Source organism: Pseudorasbora parva, chromosome 12 (genome assembly GCF_024679245.1).
Source record: "Pseudorasbora parva isolate DD20220531a chromosome 12, ASM2467924v1, whole genome shotgun sequence".
In the NCBI taxonomy this organism is placed as follows: domain Eukaryota; kingdom Metazoa; phylum Chordata; class Actinopteri; order Cypriniformes; family Gobionidae; genus Pseudorasbora; species Pseudorasbora parva.
The window spans coordinates 5,638,750-5,654,595 of record NC_090183.1 but is presented as its reverse complement, the minus strand read 5'-3'; the positions used below and the strand labels follow the sequence as shown (position 1 = coordinate 5,654,595).

The 15,846-nt window shown below is 38.6% G+C and overlaps 1 protein-coding gene across 17 annotated transcripts in view; it reads right to left on the bottom strand.

Annotated features, from left to right (window-relative positions):
* LOC137093882 (KICSTOR complex protein SZT2-like) overlaps positions 1-15,846 on the bottom strand; it is a 114,721-nt gene that overhangs the window by 60,365 nt on the left and 38,510 nt on the right. For 16 of the 17 annotated variants that reach the window (XM_067458859.1, XM_067458864.1, XM_067458870.1 and 13 more), the window contains 11 exons: positions 15,353-15,629; positions 12,695-12,769; positions 12,461-12,599; positions 11,332-11,440; positions 7,583-7,703; positions 6,381-6,533; positions 6,161-6,263; positions 4,072-4,183; positions 3,714-3,801; positions 1,537-1,655; positions 907-1,071 (listed from right to left, as the gene is read on the bottom strand). In XM_067458859.1, coding sequence (XP_067314960.1) covers positions 907-1,071; positions 1,537-1,655; positions 3,714-3,801; positions 4,072-4,183; positions 6,161-6,263; positions 6,381-6,533; positions 7,583-7,703; positions 11,332-11,440; positions 12,461-12,599; positions 12,695-12,769; positions 15,353-15,629 — 1,461 coding nt within the window. The remainder of the gene's footprint in view (positions 1-906; positions 1,072-1,536; positions 1,656-3,713; positions 3,802-4,071; positions 4,184-6,160; positions 6,264-6,380; positions 6,534-7,582; positions 7,704-11,331; positions 11,441-12,460; positions 12,600-12,694; positions 12,770-15,352; positions 15,630-15,846) is intronic. The other variant, XM_067458862.1, reaches the window with a different exon arrangement.

Here is a 15,846-nt window from a genome sequence, read left to right as displayed (position 1 = left end):
CTCACGTTATCTGTGGTGGTTGACTTCACACTCGCACCAAAGTATAAACGGCTTTGGCAAACCACTTTGTTTCACTTTTTAATATTTACGTAAGCTCCAGTATTTCTCATCAATGGATTTCATCAGACCGTTTTAAAATGATTTGTGAAGAGAAGTGAAGAATTTTAAACAGTCACTCTTCTTTTGAAAAAGAGAAAAAAAATATAGAACTCAAAAACAACTATCTATCTTTCTATCTATCTATCTATCTATCTATCTATCTATCTATCTATCTATCTATCTATCCAGCTATCTATCTATCTATCTATCTATCTATCTATCTATCTATCTATCTATCTATCTATCTATCTATCTATCTATCTATCTATCTATCTATCTATCTATCTATCTATCTATCTATCTATCTATCTATCTATATATATATATAGAGAGAGAGAGAGAGAGAGAGAGAGAGAGGCTTTTTTCTTTTTCAAAATATTCAGTTTAAATAATAAAAAATATATACATTTCTTTTTTATTATAATGTATATAAATTCTTATTATATATATTTATTTATTTCAAATACATTTCAGTTTAATAATAATAATTAAATAAATAAATAAGCTGTGATTATTCTTTAATAATTTAAATAGTTATTAATTTTTATATTTGTAATATTTCTTCCCAAAGGGTTGAAATAAATCATATTTAAAAGTTTTAGTATGATTCTGCAGTGTATAAAATATATTGTTGTTTAAACCAGGGAACATTTTACAGATTTATAATGTCATATAATTTAGATTTCTAAAATCTATATCTACAGCAGTGCTTCTCTGACATGTGACCACCTCTATGAAGCAAATGCACTGGGGATGTGTCTGTCTTTCTCAACTGGCTGAATAATCCCGGGATCAGAAGGAGGGTACCTTGAAGTGGTGCTCGATGTTGCTGTCAGTGTATTTGGGGATGTGGAGGAAGATGAGGAGGTTCTGGCGGAGGTAGTGAGCCACCGCCTGGATCCACGGCACACAGTACTGAGGCAGGCAGAACTCCATCACTTCCGTCGCCGGAGAGCCGGGAGGCTGAATGAACTGAGAAAAAGAAGAAAAAAAATGATGTGTAATCAACACAAAGCACATCCACAGTATATTATCCAACCATTAATCTCAGACGACACACCCGCTGACCGCCCACAGACAGGAACTGACCTTCTGATGTGTAGAGAGGGAAACAGTGACGCATTTTTAGTGGCTTTTCAATGATGTTTAAAACAATCTTTAAAAAAGACTTTAAAACCAACTCGCTCTGAGATGAATCACAACATTACAAGCTTAGATTCAAAGCAAAACGTATGACACTTGACATGCAGTGCATGAGTTGCGTTTTATGATACTTTTATGGTATTTATTCACAAATGTCTGTCTCTGCATAAAGTATCATTTGGATTATAAAGTATAATTGTAAAAAATAAAATTTGCTTAATCATTTCTGCACCAGCCTGAGGTAAAGAACAAGTCGTAAACAGACAAAAGACGGTTGAAAAAAAGAGAAATCACCTCCACATCTGCAGGCGTCAGTTTGCAGTTCCTGACCAACATGACTGTAATAATGTCCAGTGTGGCCTCATCCAGGCGCTTCCTCAACACCTTCACTAATTCATCAGTGATCTCTGGACCTGTCCATCACAAAACATAATATCTCACTGGATATATATATGCCATATTAAGCATGTTAAATTCCATATTGACTTTAAATAAACTAAGTTTCCCTAGCAGGTGCTGAAATCCTTGCTCACTAAAGCAAGAAAAGTTCCAATAAATTACAAATATGCATTTAAAAATAAACTGATAGACTAGAAATAATTTGTATGGTTAAACTTTGGGAGTGATGTAAAACATTTAGAGGAATGAAATGACTCATGGCTGTAATAACAGCAGGACAGGAGCGGAGCAACAGCGCCCCCTGTCAGCTGCTGATGGTACTGAATGTGATGTTGGAGTGAGAGTCCTTATAGTTTAACTTTGCTAAAAACCAGTGCTTTTTCTATGTACTTAAAACAGCTTTTTGTGCTTTTTTTGCTTTGCTGAATGCTAATCTTATACACCTCCAGATAAAAGTTTGGGCACACTTCATTGAATTTATATTTTACACACTATATATACTATATATACACCATTCAAAAGTTTGGGGTCTTTAAAAGGGACATGAACTGAGAAATCTAATGTTCCTTGAGCTTTTGAAGAGGTCATCATTCTATAAATGCTATAAGAATATTCTGTACGTTTCAGAACTGAAAACTTCCTTGTTAGTCCAAAAACAGCTTTTATTGTAACCAAGCCCAGAGAACGATTCATTGTGGAATGTGCCTATAGATAGGTGAAAGCAGAAGAAAATCAATGCCTACTACATCATTGGAACTTTGGCCCCGCCCACTGGCGTGTTAGTGAGATGACGAGGAGAGAAGAGCGGAAAATAACACTACCTTCCAAACGACCCTAATGCTAGGAATGTGGTGTTATACATTGACAATAATGTGAATGTCTCAGTTGAGCATTATTTATTTGTATTCTGTACATTTCACTGTGGATTTTTTGGTAAATCAGTCATAATTTTGGCGCAGGCTTTGCAAACAGACTTTTACGATATGAACTTGACAGTAATGCGAAACGATGTAAATTCTAAAGCATGATCTGTGATTTCTGATATGTTATGATTCATGTACAGTCAGATGTTTTTTGTCTGTGTTAGTAATTCAAACCAATGACTAAATGCTCAACTTAAGATAATGGCTCAATAGCATGAAAATATTATTCAAACTTTTATTATTTAATCATTTAATTATTAAATGTTTTAGAAAATGATCAAAGAACACTGTTGTTACAATCGCTGGAGCTGTCAATCAAACAGCGTGAGTTTATGTAGTTATGTAGTTATGTTGAGTTGCAATAACGACATCACTGCATTCATGTGCTAAACATGTCTGTGATCGGCTACAATGCTCATAACTGCAACATTGTATGCCACAATCTAAATATAATGCCATAATCAACACTTTTTATGATTAGCTAAACTTTATAAAACAATGCAGTTCATGACCCCTTTAAGATTTTCAGAAAGAAGTCTCTAATGCTTATCAAGGCTGCGTTTACTTGAATGAAAATGCTGTAAAAAGAGTAATATTGTGAAATATTATTACAAAAGTAATATTAAATATTAATATTAAAATAACTGTTTTCTATTGGAAACTTAAAATGTAATTTATTCCGGTGATCAAAGCTGAATTTTCAGCATCATTCCTCCAGCCTTCAGTGTCACATGATCCTTCAAAAATCATTCTAACATGATGGTTTGATGCTCAAGAAACATTTGTGATTATTATCCATGTTGAAAACTGTTATGCTGCTTCATATTTTTGTGGAAACCGTGATTTTTTTTTTTTTCAGGATGAGCAGATATGAGTTGAAATTATACATTTTCTCCTCAAAATAAGATACAATTAGTTTGCTGTTATACATGACTCTTTTTTGTTAACCCATTTAAACGGCTCAAAACGCAGTTCTAGAGCTCTTTCCAGAGTGTGTATAAATGCAAGAATGAATCTGAAATGAATGGCTCCATGTTGGTTTTGCTCTCAGTTAGTGTGGTTTGGTAAGGCTTGCCTGTAGTCAGGTAATATCCCTCACAGAAACAACAAGCTTCATTTCATCTTTTGTTTTATCTCACTGTCTTTCACCTGCAGTCCCTACGCCATGCACCAGCAGTAAAATGTGTTTGTCCACCAGTCCAACCGGCCTTGAGCCTTCCAGAGACAAGCGTGATCCCTGTGAAAACAAGATACGTAATAACATACTTCAGGCACATGGGAGCACGTTCTACGCCTGTTTTCCAGGCAATAAACACATAATTGCTCAGATCTTCTATCGCTCATCCCATCAGAATGAGCCTCATAAATGGCATAAACACAAGGACAGGTCAGTGCTTTGCAAGTAGCAGGTAAATCATTCACTCCAGAAGGGAATCGGAGCCCTAATGGCTCCTGAGGGCTCTGGTTTCCTAAAGCGTAATGAGAAGTGACAGTATGTGAATGTTACCGTGAGGTCCTCAGAGCCCAGCGGCTCCTGGCTGCGGGCCAGACCGACAGAGCGTGTGTGCATGTTTCCATCCAAATCACTGTACTTCCCTGTCTGAGACGTCTCTGAGAGTCTGTGGAGACAAGGTCAAGATCATGAAAATAATTCAAATACATTCTAGCATTCGCTTAGGCCCCATTTACACCAGGTATTAAGATGCATTTCGTTCAAGCAGATCACAAGCAGATGAGAGAGACACATTGCCATTTACACCTGGTGTCTCTTTTGTCGACTTTTGACAACTTCTGTCCTGATGTCTTAGAGGGGGGAGTCTATATGCGGGTAATATATGGTCTTTTTCAGATCAATGGTAGCAGAGACCATGCCAAGCGCTGAGTGTGTTAGAAATCAGGATTGGTGAGATACCATTGTTCTTGGTACATTTTTCAAATACAAACCACATTTGGGACTTCAGCTGACAAAGTTTAAATCTCGTATGGCTAGCATGCTTCACAAAATGTGTACGCATTAGGTCAGTAGGCGGGTGGTGGCTGTGGCTATTCGAACACATTCCACCACATAAACGTTTACACAACGAAAGCAATCTGGTCCAATGCGTTTTCGGCTACCTCCGGAAGCTCAAAACATTTTCGACCCTGTTTAGACCTGTATATAGCGTCGTCCACTTATGTAGGTGATCCAAACAACCAAAATCCATTTTAATACTAGGCGTAAGCAGTAGTTTATATTGAGATTTGAAGAGAGAAGCCACCGATGGAGTAGTTGTAGGGATATTTTATAGTGGCAGACATTTTTCCACAAATTCTTTTTTTAGATAAATACTGTGGAGAACATTACTGTTTTTCACACATATTTGTATATCTGTGTATGGGTTTTGTAATGTATTGCAATATAATGTAATGTGCCTGTGTACAGGCAGTATATCAGCTATCGACATTTAGTGAAGTTACTTGGAAATGGCAGCTTCGCAAACTACAAGCTACTATGAACACCACAGTTCACTAACTAGAAGTATCCAATTACATTCTAGCTTTTTAAGGGAACAATATATTTTTAAATGAATTTATTTGGCAATCAAAGCAAAACATATCAGGCACAAATAAATTAGGAATGCAATTAGGGAGATTAGGGAGAGAAAAAAAAACAGAAAACAAACTATGGAAACAGATACACTAATCAAAAGCTTGGGGTTAGTAAATTATTACACACACATATGTTTACACATTATTTTTTCTCAGATTAATTAATCGAATATTTTTATGCAGATAAATGCTGTTCTTATAAACTTTTCAACACCAAAGAATCCTCCAGTGTTTGAAAATGTGACACAAAAGCCTGGAGTAATGATGCTGAAAATTCAGCACTGAAATAAATTACATTTTAAAATACATTAGAATGGAAAATTGTTAAAGTTCAATTGTAATAACATTTGCTGTGTTTTTGATTAAATGCAGATCTGGTGAGCTTTCAAAGAAATAAAAAAAAATCTTGCAGCCCGTAAATTTTTTAGCATTTGAGCAAGTTGCAACATTCAAGGAAGTGTATGTAAGATTGTGGCCAAAACTGGTACTGCAATCACTTTCAAATTACTGTAGAGCGGTGTATCCCCTCTTCCCCTCCCCCTTACTAGAGGTTGCCAGATAGGTTGCAGGATCCAGAAAGAGCGTTTTTAGCTGCAACTAGTTAACTAGAGCAGATCTGGCAACCCGGATGCTGAAACACTACTGACTTCATGATTGGTCGATAGGTGGAGGGTGGAGCTTCAGGCCAAAACACAACAACATGTCAACATCAACATCAGTTGAGGGCTGCAACAACAACTTTTAAATGACAATATCCTGGCCGGACTACTGCTGTAAGTGATATAAGTATTTATAACATAATTTCTTAATGTCTAGTGACATATCAGGGCCATTTTATGATTCATTGAAATGCATTTCTTACATACAGTTCCTTTAACATTTACATTTATGAATTTGGATGACCTTTTAAACCCATGTTTACTATGTTCTCCAAATATCAACATCATCAATTGAAAAACTCTACTGGTCTTTCATTAATATTGAAACATGCAGAGCTTCTGACTCACCGAAGGTAGAACACAGATTTGGTGGTGCGCTCCTGATAGACAAACATGTTTTTGCGGTTGACCACACAAAATGCGTTAAGAACGGAGCGCAGAGCCTGGATAGCTGAAAGAATCAGACAGAAGAAGAATATCATCTTAGGGTACAAGATTACAGTTTTTCCATAGTAAAAATGTGTCTTCATAAGGAACCACCTGATTGGTCCCCTGTGGTGTCACTCACCCCGGGAAACGCCCATGTTGGGTCCCATTTTGAGCCGTGGGTGAATATAAATAACGGTGCTCCACACCACGTCACATGCGAAGTAACCCGGGATGAACTGCATAGTGGCAGCAAGGTAGTCCCGTGGCTGATAGCTCTCGTCTGCGTTGTAGTCTGGCCCGGAAAAAGAGTGCAATTAAGGGGGTGTGACTTTCATCTTAAAAATGTCATAACAAAAGGGATTAGCAGGATTATCTGAACTCAACAGGCCCTCAGTGCACCTCAAGTTGTACGATATAAATGAACCATTTGAATGTTCATCTCTGTGGTCGACCGTATCCAATTCATTTAAACAGTCTGAGGCAGAACAACAGGCCATATTAGGACATTAGTGCAGTAATTCATGATTAACAGCAGTTATAAAATTGTAGTCAATGAGGCGAGTGCTCAGACTCACACTGCTGTCTCATTATCAATACCCTTAAATTGACCTTCCCGACAGGCTTTTTTAGTCTGTGCGTTTGTTTGTATTAGTGTAAATTGTGCTCCATTTTACAGCGGCATCATCAGGCGTTATTAACTTTGTACTGCATATCAAGAGAACAACAACATTAACAGATTTCATTTAAACAAAGCCATACGCATGGTATGGGTCTGCACGATTAATTGAAACCGAATGGGCTTTGTGCGATTATTGTGTAGTTGCTATTTAATTAAATAACTTATGTTTCAGAGTTGGGTCGTTTCTAACATGCATTTGGGAACACAACATGTGCCAAACATCTTCCCAAACCTGTAATAACAAGCACTCATAGACCGGCTGTTGTCAAAAAAAGAGAAACTTTAAGGTCTCCCTGCGGTTTTCCGACACAATAAGAGCTTGATGTTTTAACGTTTGAAAATTAAGAAATTAAGGCATGCATGGATCTGGAGAAGGGTTTGGGGTGTGAGTTACATTTGGTCTCATAATTTTATTATACCACTAATTTAAAAAAAAAGTTTTTATAGATTAATTTTTTTGTGGAATTTATTGTTTGGAAATTGGAAACATTATAATTTTCTAACAGATGTAGCTATTTTTAAATGGAACAACATGCCTAAGTGATTAAAACAAGTGGTAAGTGATTAACATAAATTTTTGTGCTGTCGACATGCTCTGGCATGTATATGGCCATGGCTCGTAGAAAGAGTTTGCATGTTAATCATTCGAGTAGGTTCTGTACCATCAGAGTTGGTCATCCTGGGCCGGTAGAGGGACTCATGCTTCCAGATGTCCTCTTCACTCTCAGCAACCAGGAGAGAATGGCACACATGACTATCATGCAGGTCTTGAAGTAGGAGGCGCTGTGGAGAAAGTCATTGAAAAGTTAAAGAGCAACAAAGTGGAAAATAGTGGTAGAGGATCTGAGGTGATGTGCCAGAAATAGTGGGACTTTCTCACTATGGGTGTGTTCACACTTGTAGTTGTGCTTGCTTGGTTCATTTGGTCCAGACCAAAAACATCTAGCCCTGGTCTGCTTAGCATTCACATTGGCATTTTAAAACTAAACCTATATATATAAAACCTAAAAGGTAAAAGGGTTATGTTTAAAACCTGATTGGTCGGCATATATATATATATTTTTTTTTATTTTTTATGAGACAACTTACCAAACATTTAAAACAATGTGTGTTTGTGCGTAGCCTGCATATTATGGTATTTTGACCACATTTACATTTTACATTTACATTTAATCATTTAGCAGGCGCTTTTATCCAAAGCGACTTACAAAAAAGGGGAGAGTAATAGAAGCAACGGAACAGACAAGGCCAAAAACCTGTAAGAGCTGTAAGAAATCTCAATTAATTAGCACAATACACAACATTTTTTTTTTTTTTTTTTTTTTTTAAAGACAGACATCTACAACAAAAACTCACGTCCGCAAAGTGCCGAACACTGGATTTTGATAGCTATGATAACAACCCATTAGGACTAAGGCTGTTGCCCCAGCTGTTGTCGTTAATGCAGATTCAGTGGCCCAATGGATTGGTTTTGTATTCTAGCTAAACGCGCAGCAATAGCCATCGACAGCAAAAACTCACGTACGCAATATACAGAACACTGGATTCTGATAGTTATGATAACTATGTAACATACCCGCCTGAAGGCACAAATCCGGATGAGAGACGTAGATATGATCCAGGAGTGTGCGCTTTTTGGTCGTTGCTGTGGTGATCAGTAAGTGCTATTCTGTATTGGTCAAGTGCAAATGGAAAAGATGTGTCTTAAGATGTTTTTTAAGAATGGCTACAGACTCGGCAGCACGAATTGAGATCGGCAGGTCATTCCACCAGGTGGGAACGGTCCAGGAAAATGTCCGTGAGAGCGATTTCATGCCTCTTTGGGATGGAACCACGAGGCGCCGCTCGCTCGCAGAACGCAAGCTTCTGGAGGGTGTGTAAGTCTGAGCAAGTGAATTTAGGTATATTGGTGCAGAGCCAGAGGTTGTTTTGTAGGCGATAACTAGTGCCTTGAATTTGATGCGAGCAGCCATTGGCAACCAGTGCAGTTTGATGAAGAGAGGCATAACATGCGCTCTCTTCGGCTCATTAAAGACCACTCTCGCCGCTGCATTCTGGATCAGCTGCAAGGGTTTGATAGTGCATGCTGGAAGCCCAGCCAGAAGAGCATTACAATAATCCAGTCTGGAGAGAACAAGTGCTTGAACCAGGAGTTGTGCAGCCTGTTCTGATAGGAAGGGTCTAATCTTTCTAATGACCAGCTGAGAACTCGCAAAAGGAGCTTATAAAATGTGAAAAGGAGTAAAAACAGTGGTAGGAATCCCACGTCACAAACACAAATGAAGATCGGCTGCAAGGAGACGCGGTTCTGATGCCTGTACCGAACTGTGATGGGCAACAACACAACTATGACGTGAAAAATGCTTGAGCATTCTGTCCTTTATAGGCTCGCATCTTGTGACATCATGTCCTGTTTTTAGTTTGTTTACATGTCTTTGGTGCAGTTTGAATGAAATATTAATGCAACATCGACCAGAGTTAGTTAGTGGACCAAGACCCATCTTTTCAGGAATCTCGTTCAGCTTGTTTGGTGAGCACCAGGATTGGGATGGCAGCGGTCACACTTATTTAAAGGAGTGGTAAAACACATTCTTTCGAAGGCCTGATTATGTTTGTGGGGTGCACTGTAACGTGTTCATGCTTCGTTTTTAAAAAATGTAATTATTTTTCATATATTTTACCTTTATTCTACACTGCTCTGTGACTGTCCCTCGTTGTAAAAACGGTCTGATGGTTTCCTGGTTCTATGAAGCCAGTCCCTCAAAAATACGCAATGGTCTCAGATTGGTTAGCTGGCCCAGCTGTGTTCTGATTCGCTAACCACCTAGTTCACGTGTTTGATGATCGGCAAGTTATCACAGGCTGTGGGCGGGGCACATGTCTTAGCGATCTCTATTGTAGCTGCTGATATCAGTGAGTCTGGAGGAAAAGGCTGTAGTTCCCTGCCGGGCCGTTTACTGTAGTCCTTAGAAATTGCTTTAAAGGGAGGGTGAAACACTCAGTTTCGGTCAATCTCATGTCAATCTTGAGTACCTATAGAGTAGTATTGCATCCTTCATATCTCCGAAAAGTCTTTAGTTTTATCATATTTATAAAAGAAATATAGGCTGTACCGTGTCTTTCCGGAAAAAACCGAGCGCCTGGAGGCGTATCGTGTGGGCGGAGCTAAAGAATGACGATCGCGAACAAAGCGGTGACGTCCTCAAGCGTGGAGAAACCCATCGCTATCTTAGCTAATACAGATAATGATCCACAATCAAATCTGAGGCAGAAATAAATTGAACAGGAGAAACGGCAACATCAGGACGTCCGTCTCTGTGGTATGTACTGTATTTAGGGGCCTGTCAACATTTCTGTGTCTTTACAAGCAGTTTATGAGGACATGATTCGGTTTATGGACTATTGTATGCGACTAGACCTTAGAGGTAGCAAGCAAAACGGTTTTGCACGTCAAAGTCAGACTAGTGTAACGTTATACAGAACAACAATGGAGTAACCGTTAGCGCATTTGAATGACGAAGCACGCGATCGTGTCGTTTAACTTACTGATGTTTACTCATGCGACGAGCCAATAGCAGAGACATTTGAAAGCAGATTTACTCACCGGCTGCTTCCAAAGCAGGACCGAACCTTTATCGCTGGGACCGCTCCGTCAAAAACACACTTCTTTGGTATGATTTGGTGAAGTCCTGACAGCAGTGAACGGTGGAGATCCACTTTTAGACGCGACTGACGCGATGTTGTGAAGCTTCCCGTCATTTCTGCGTTCAAATCGGTTCAAATGCAGCGCTGCCTTCCCGGAATGCTGTGCTGAAGCGTTGAAGTCGCTCGACGTCACCCATAGGAATAAAGTGGAGCGCGGCGCGCGACATAAGTCTTCACGGAGGACTGGATCTGCAGCTGAGAGCAGTGTTTACAGTGTGCATTTCCTCTCTCTCGCTCTAGTGACGCGCGCGCGCACGCACCCTACCGGTAGAAGTGCCCGTACAGCCCATACAAGGACCTTCCGTTCTATTAACGTCAAGTAGACCCATACTCGAAAAAAACTCTCCGAAACTTGTGAGAAACCGGAAGGAGTATTTTTAACACACAAATACTCCATCAAACGTCCAACATTAGTTTTTGAAACTTTGTCTATGTTTAGGATGGGATTCCAAGTCTTTAACAGTGTAAAAAGCTCAGTATGCATGAAACAGCATTTCACCCCCCCTTTAAACGTTCAATTTTGTAAATTTGCAGATGTTGTTTATGCTCAAACAGCAACATTACACACTAGTTAGAAAAGTGAAATTGTAACAGAGCAATCACATCAGGGTTTGTTTTAATCTAACCAAACATGCCAAGTGTGAACACACCTTAAGTGGGCAGTGCACAGACTTTATGGTGATGAAAAGGCTAGGCTATTCATTACCTGGTTGACTATTCGGCACATTTCTCCAATCCTCCTCACCACCAGCTGATGAAGACGCAGGTATTCTGGAATCTCTTCTTCTTCCTCCTCTTTTGCTCTGTTAAAACTCCTGCCAACACAATGTTCAAGATTCACAAGATTCTAACAGTACAAAGTGTTTTAACAGTCTCAGCAGGAAAATGCAAAACTCAGTTTATGCAAAACTAAGTTTTGTTTGTATGTCTGGGGAAAACTAAAGTTTGCATTTTAAGCACTACAAAAAGTCATGCGGCTTATTTGTATGCTTTACATATTTATAGCACAATTGAACACTCATTATAAGCTGAAAACTTACAAGGACAACAAAAACTTGAGGCACATTTTTGGCAGTTTACACAAATAGGTACTATATATATATATATATGTATATGTATATATATACATACATATATATATATATATATATATATATATACACATATATATATATATATATATATATATATATATATATATATATATATATATATATATATATATATATATATATATATATATATATATATTAAATAATGAATACATTTTATCATTTAGATTGATATTTTGATTATCTTTACAACTGTTTTAACTATCCTTGTTCACTATTGTGGTTCAGACCATTTTATTTTATTTATTATCTTTACTATCCTTGTTTTTAATTTGTACACATGGTATTCTTTTTTATAATGCATGTTACCACTATTTTAATTCATTTCTATGTAAAGCACTTTGAATTGCCATTGGGTATGAAATGTGCTATACTAATAAACTTGCCTTGCCTATATATATATATATATATATATATATATATATATATATATATATATATATATATATATATATATATATATATATATATATTAATTTTAGAAAAGTAAAAAGCACACTCATCAACAAGCCCCAATTATTCATGTTCATACAGCAAACTATATGAGACTGCTGAAGTTTGCCTAGAAAATCACTTCTTGATGATTCTTATAAAAATCAAATGTCAAACCAAATTTTTTTACATTATCATTTAAACAAAGTCTACCAGCCAATTCTTTTTCTTGCTGATTTATGCTTGCATTTGGTGTTTTCTTATTGTGAATTTCGTAATCTGCAGTAGTACCTGGCGTGGGAGAAAACCTCCACTCTGTCCTGATGAATTCTGATGATGAGCCAGAAATCAGGCATGAGTGGCGTCTGTCTCTCTTGCTCATTCATAGTGGGTCCTTCACACTCAGAATCACTGCTGCCGCCATCATAACCTGAAACACAAACAGACGAGAGAAGGACCATGAGGAATAAATGATTGTGATGCAAATGCAAGTATGAACATGTTGCCTGCTCTGGAGAGTCTCACCTAGCATGTCTGAGTCCAGGCTGCCCTGACTGGAGACGACACTCTGAACTCGACTCTGCCGCAGTTTCCCACTGCCTGAAAGCAACAGGAATCAAAGCCTTTATTAACTTTATTTTTTAGAATCTAACTAAACCAGTGCCTCATTTATAAAACACCCAGATGATTGAATTTGATCCTAAAGTATATAGATTTCATTCTACGTCAACAAGAACAAATCAGAATTTATTTAACGTGAAAATGTTTGTATGCGTATGGCAATTGGAGGTCATGTGTACAAACCTTTTGTGCTCATACACCGATCAAGCAAAACATTATGACTAAATATTGTGTTGGTCCCACTTGCTGGCAAAACCAAAAAAGCCCTGACCCGTCGAGGCACAGCCTTCACTAGACCCCTGATGGTTTGCTGTAGTATCGTCACCAAGATGTTAGCAACAGATCCTTGGGACCTCCATAGATCTGACTTGTTGGTTCAGCACATCCCACAGATGCTCGATTGGATTGAGATCTGGGGAATTTGGAGGTCAAGTCAACACCTCAAACTCGTTGTCGTGCTCCTCAAACCATTCCTGAACCATTTTTGCTTTGTGGCAGGGCACATTATCCTGCTGAAAGAGGCCACATCCATCAGGAAATACAGTTTTAATGAAAGGATGTATATGGTCTGCAAGAATGCTTAGGTAGGTGGTACATGTCAAAGTAACATCCACATGGATGCAGGACCCAAGGTTTCCCAGCAGAACATTGCCCAAAGCATCACACTGCCTCCGCTAGCTTGCTTTCCTCCCATAGTGCATCCTGGTGCCATGTGTTCCCAAGGTAAGCAACACACACGCATCTGGCCACACACATGATGTAAAAGAAAACATGATTCAGCCAACCAGACCACCTTCTTCTATTCCTTCGTGGTCCAGTTCTGATGCTCACGTGCCCACTGTTGGCACTTTCGGTGGTGGAGAGGGATCAGCGTGGGCACCCTGACTGGTCTGCAGCTATGCAGCCCCATACACAAACAAACTGCGATGCTCTGTGTATTCTGAACCATTTCTATCAGAAGTTAGAAAGAAGCAATTTGAGCTACAGTAGCTTGTCTGTTTGATCGGATCAATACTTCATGGCATTATCCCTGGATAATTTTCAATTCACTATATGTTCTTGTTGTTTACATTACATGCACTTACCAGCAAACTGATTGCCAACAAAACATCTGATGCAGTTTCACTCACCGCCTGCAGTTTCGACTCATGACCGGGAACAAACAAACACACTTACAGAACTCCGTTGCTGTTCCAGAAAAATAAACGGCATCCACTGTTTCCTTAACAATGGGTTATTATTTAAGCTGATCAAGGTTTTCTTTCCCTCACAACCAGAAACACACTTCTTTACTAATATTGTTGATTTTGTGGTCTAAAAGAAAGCTCTTGAGACTTTTAAAAAAGGACTAAAAACATTTATTTTTAGGAGAACTTATGACTTTTAACTATTAAATCTATTAGTATTTTACCATTTTTTAAATGATCTTAACTGTAGCACTTTGAGATTTGTTCCAGATGTAAAGTGCAATACAAATAAAATGTATTATTATTATTATTATTAAAAAACAAAATTACATCACTGCCCCGAACAAAGCTCGTTTATGACGCTTCTGCTCTCGCTCTGGTTAATCTGCACATGCGCTCATCCGACAGAAGTGCCCATACGATGAAGTCCGTCCTTTATGATGTAATACAGGGCCATACACGAAAAAAAACTTTCCGAAACTTGTTTGAATCCTGAGGGAGTGTATTTGGCACAGAAATACTCTTTTGGCCATGTTCAGCATGAGAATCCAACTCTTTAACATTGTCAATAATGCTGCCTTCACGTGCTCTCGGAATTATCGTAAATACGAGTTTCCTAGGTAAAAAAATTCACATGAAACCCCCTCACATTTTGAAACATGAATGCAGTGATCTCGTAATTACGTCTTCAGAAGTCGGAATTTTCAAATGTCCCATAGCACATGAATGCAACATGAGTCATAATGCATGACATAGCATTAGACCCTGCCTCCCCTTTAATAAATCACACCAAGCCCTATCACGATTCCTGTTTTTCTGTCATCAAATTTAAGACCTCTTGAAATGATCATTAATTCTTTGTAATATTTAGGAGGATCTATTGACAGAAATACAATATAATATGCATAACTATGTTTTCAGTGGTGTATAAAGACCTTACATAATAAACCATTAGATGTTCTTACCATAAAATGAGCCATTTCTATCTCCATACACTGCGGGTCCCCTTACAGTGAAGTCGCCATTATACAGTAGCCCTATACGGACAAACTCCTCCTCTACAGAGCGCTAGCCACTCTCTGCTGTCTCAGATGACATCTTTGTCCTGTATCTGCCACCGTAGCTTCTTGTTGTACTTCTAAAGCAATTTGCAGCTTCAGCATTAGATGCCGCTAAAATGTACACACTGAACCTTAAGACTTTTCCTAAAACATATAAGATATTTCAGTTTAATTGAATTTAAGATTTAAGGGCCCACAGCTGACTTTAATTTAGGATCATTCTATGCAATTCTTTATAAATGACGCCCCATGAGCTCAGGAATTTTTTTTAAAGTTTTGTTCTTAGGTTTGTCTTGACAACTTGTGACACTCACTGTGTGTGGCAGACTGCACAGATTCGGCCAGGCTGGCGGCGGAGGGTGTTTTGGGGGGGGACGTCTGATCAGAGGAGCGTTCGGTGCTGCTGCCTGTCTGCAGGTGAGCAGCCCCGCTGACGGCACTCTGAGGTCGAGTCTCCTCTGCATCAGTCTGTTTGACCTGCCCAGGGTCAGAGGTCTCGGAGAGAGTCTCGCTAGCTGAGTCAGCTGCTGCAGGCCGCATGTCCCCATCATCCCTCGTCTGCTGCAGCACAGTGAGTCCACACTCAACCTGCTGCGGGAAAACAGATGAATCATATTACAGATGAAGAGATAAGACAATATTATAGTTATAACATGGCTCTTTGGTATACTTAATTGCATTCTGTGATAACGTATTACTGTATAAAGATGCTAAACTGTTTAACTAACCTTTCCCTCAGGCAACTGATTTGATGTCTCTTGTATAACTCCACTCTTTTTCTTCTTGCATAATAAAATCTTTTGTAGTG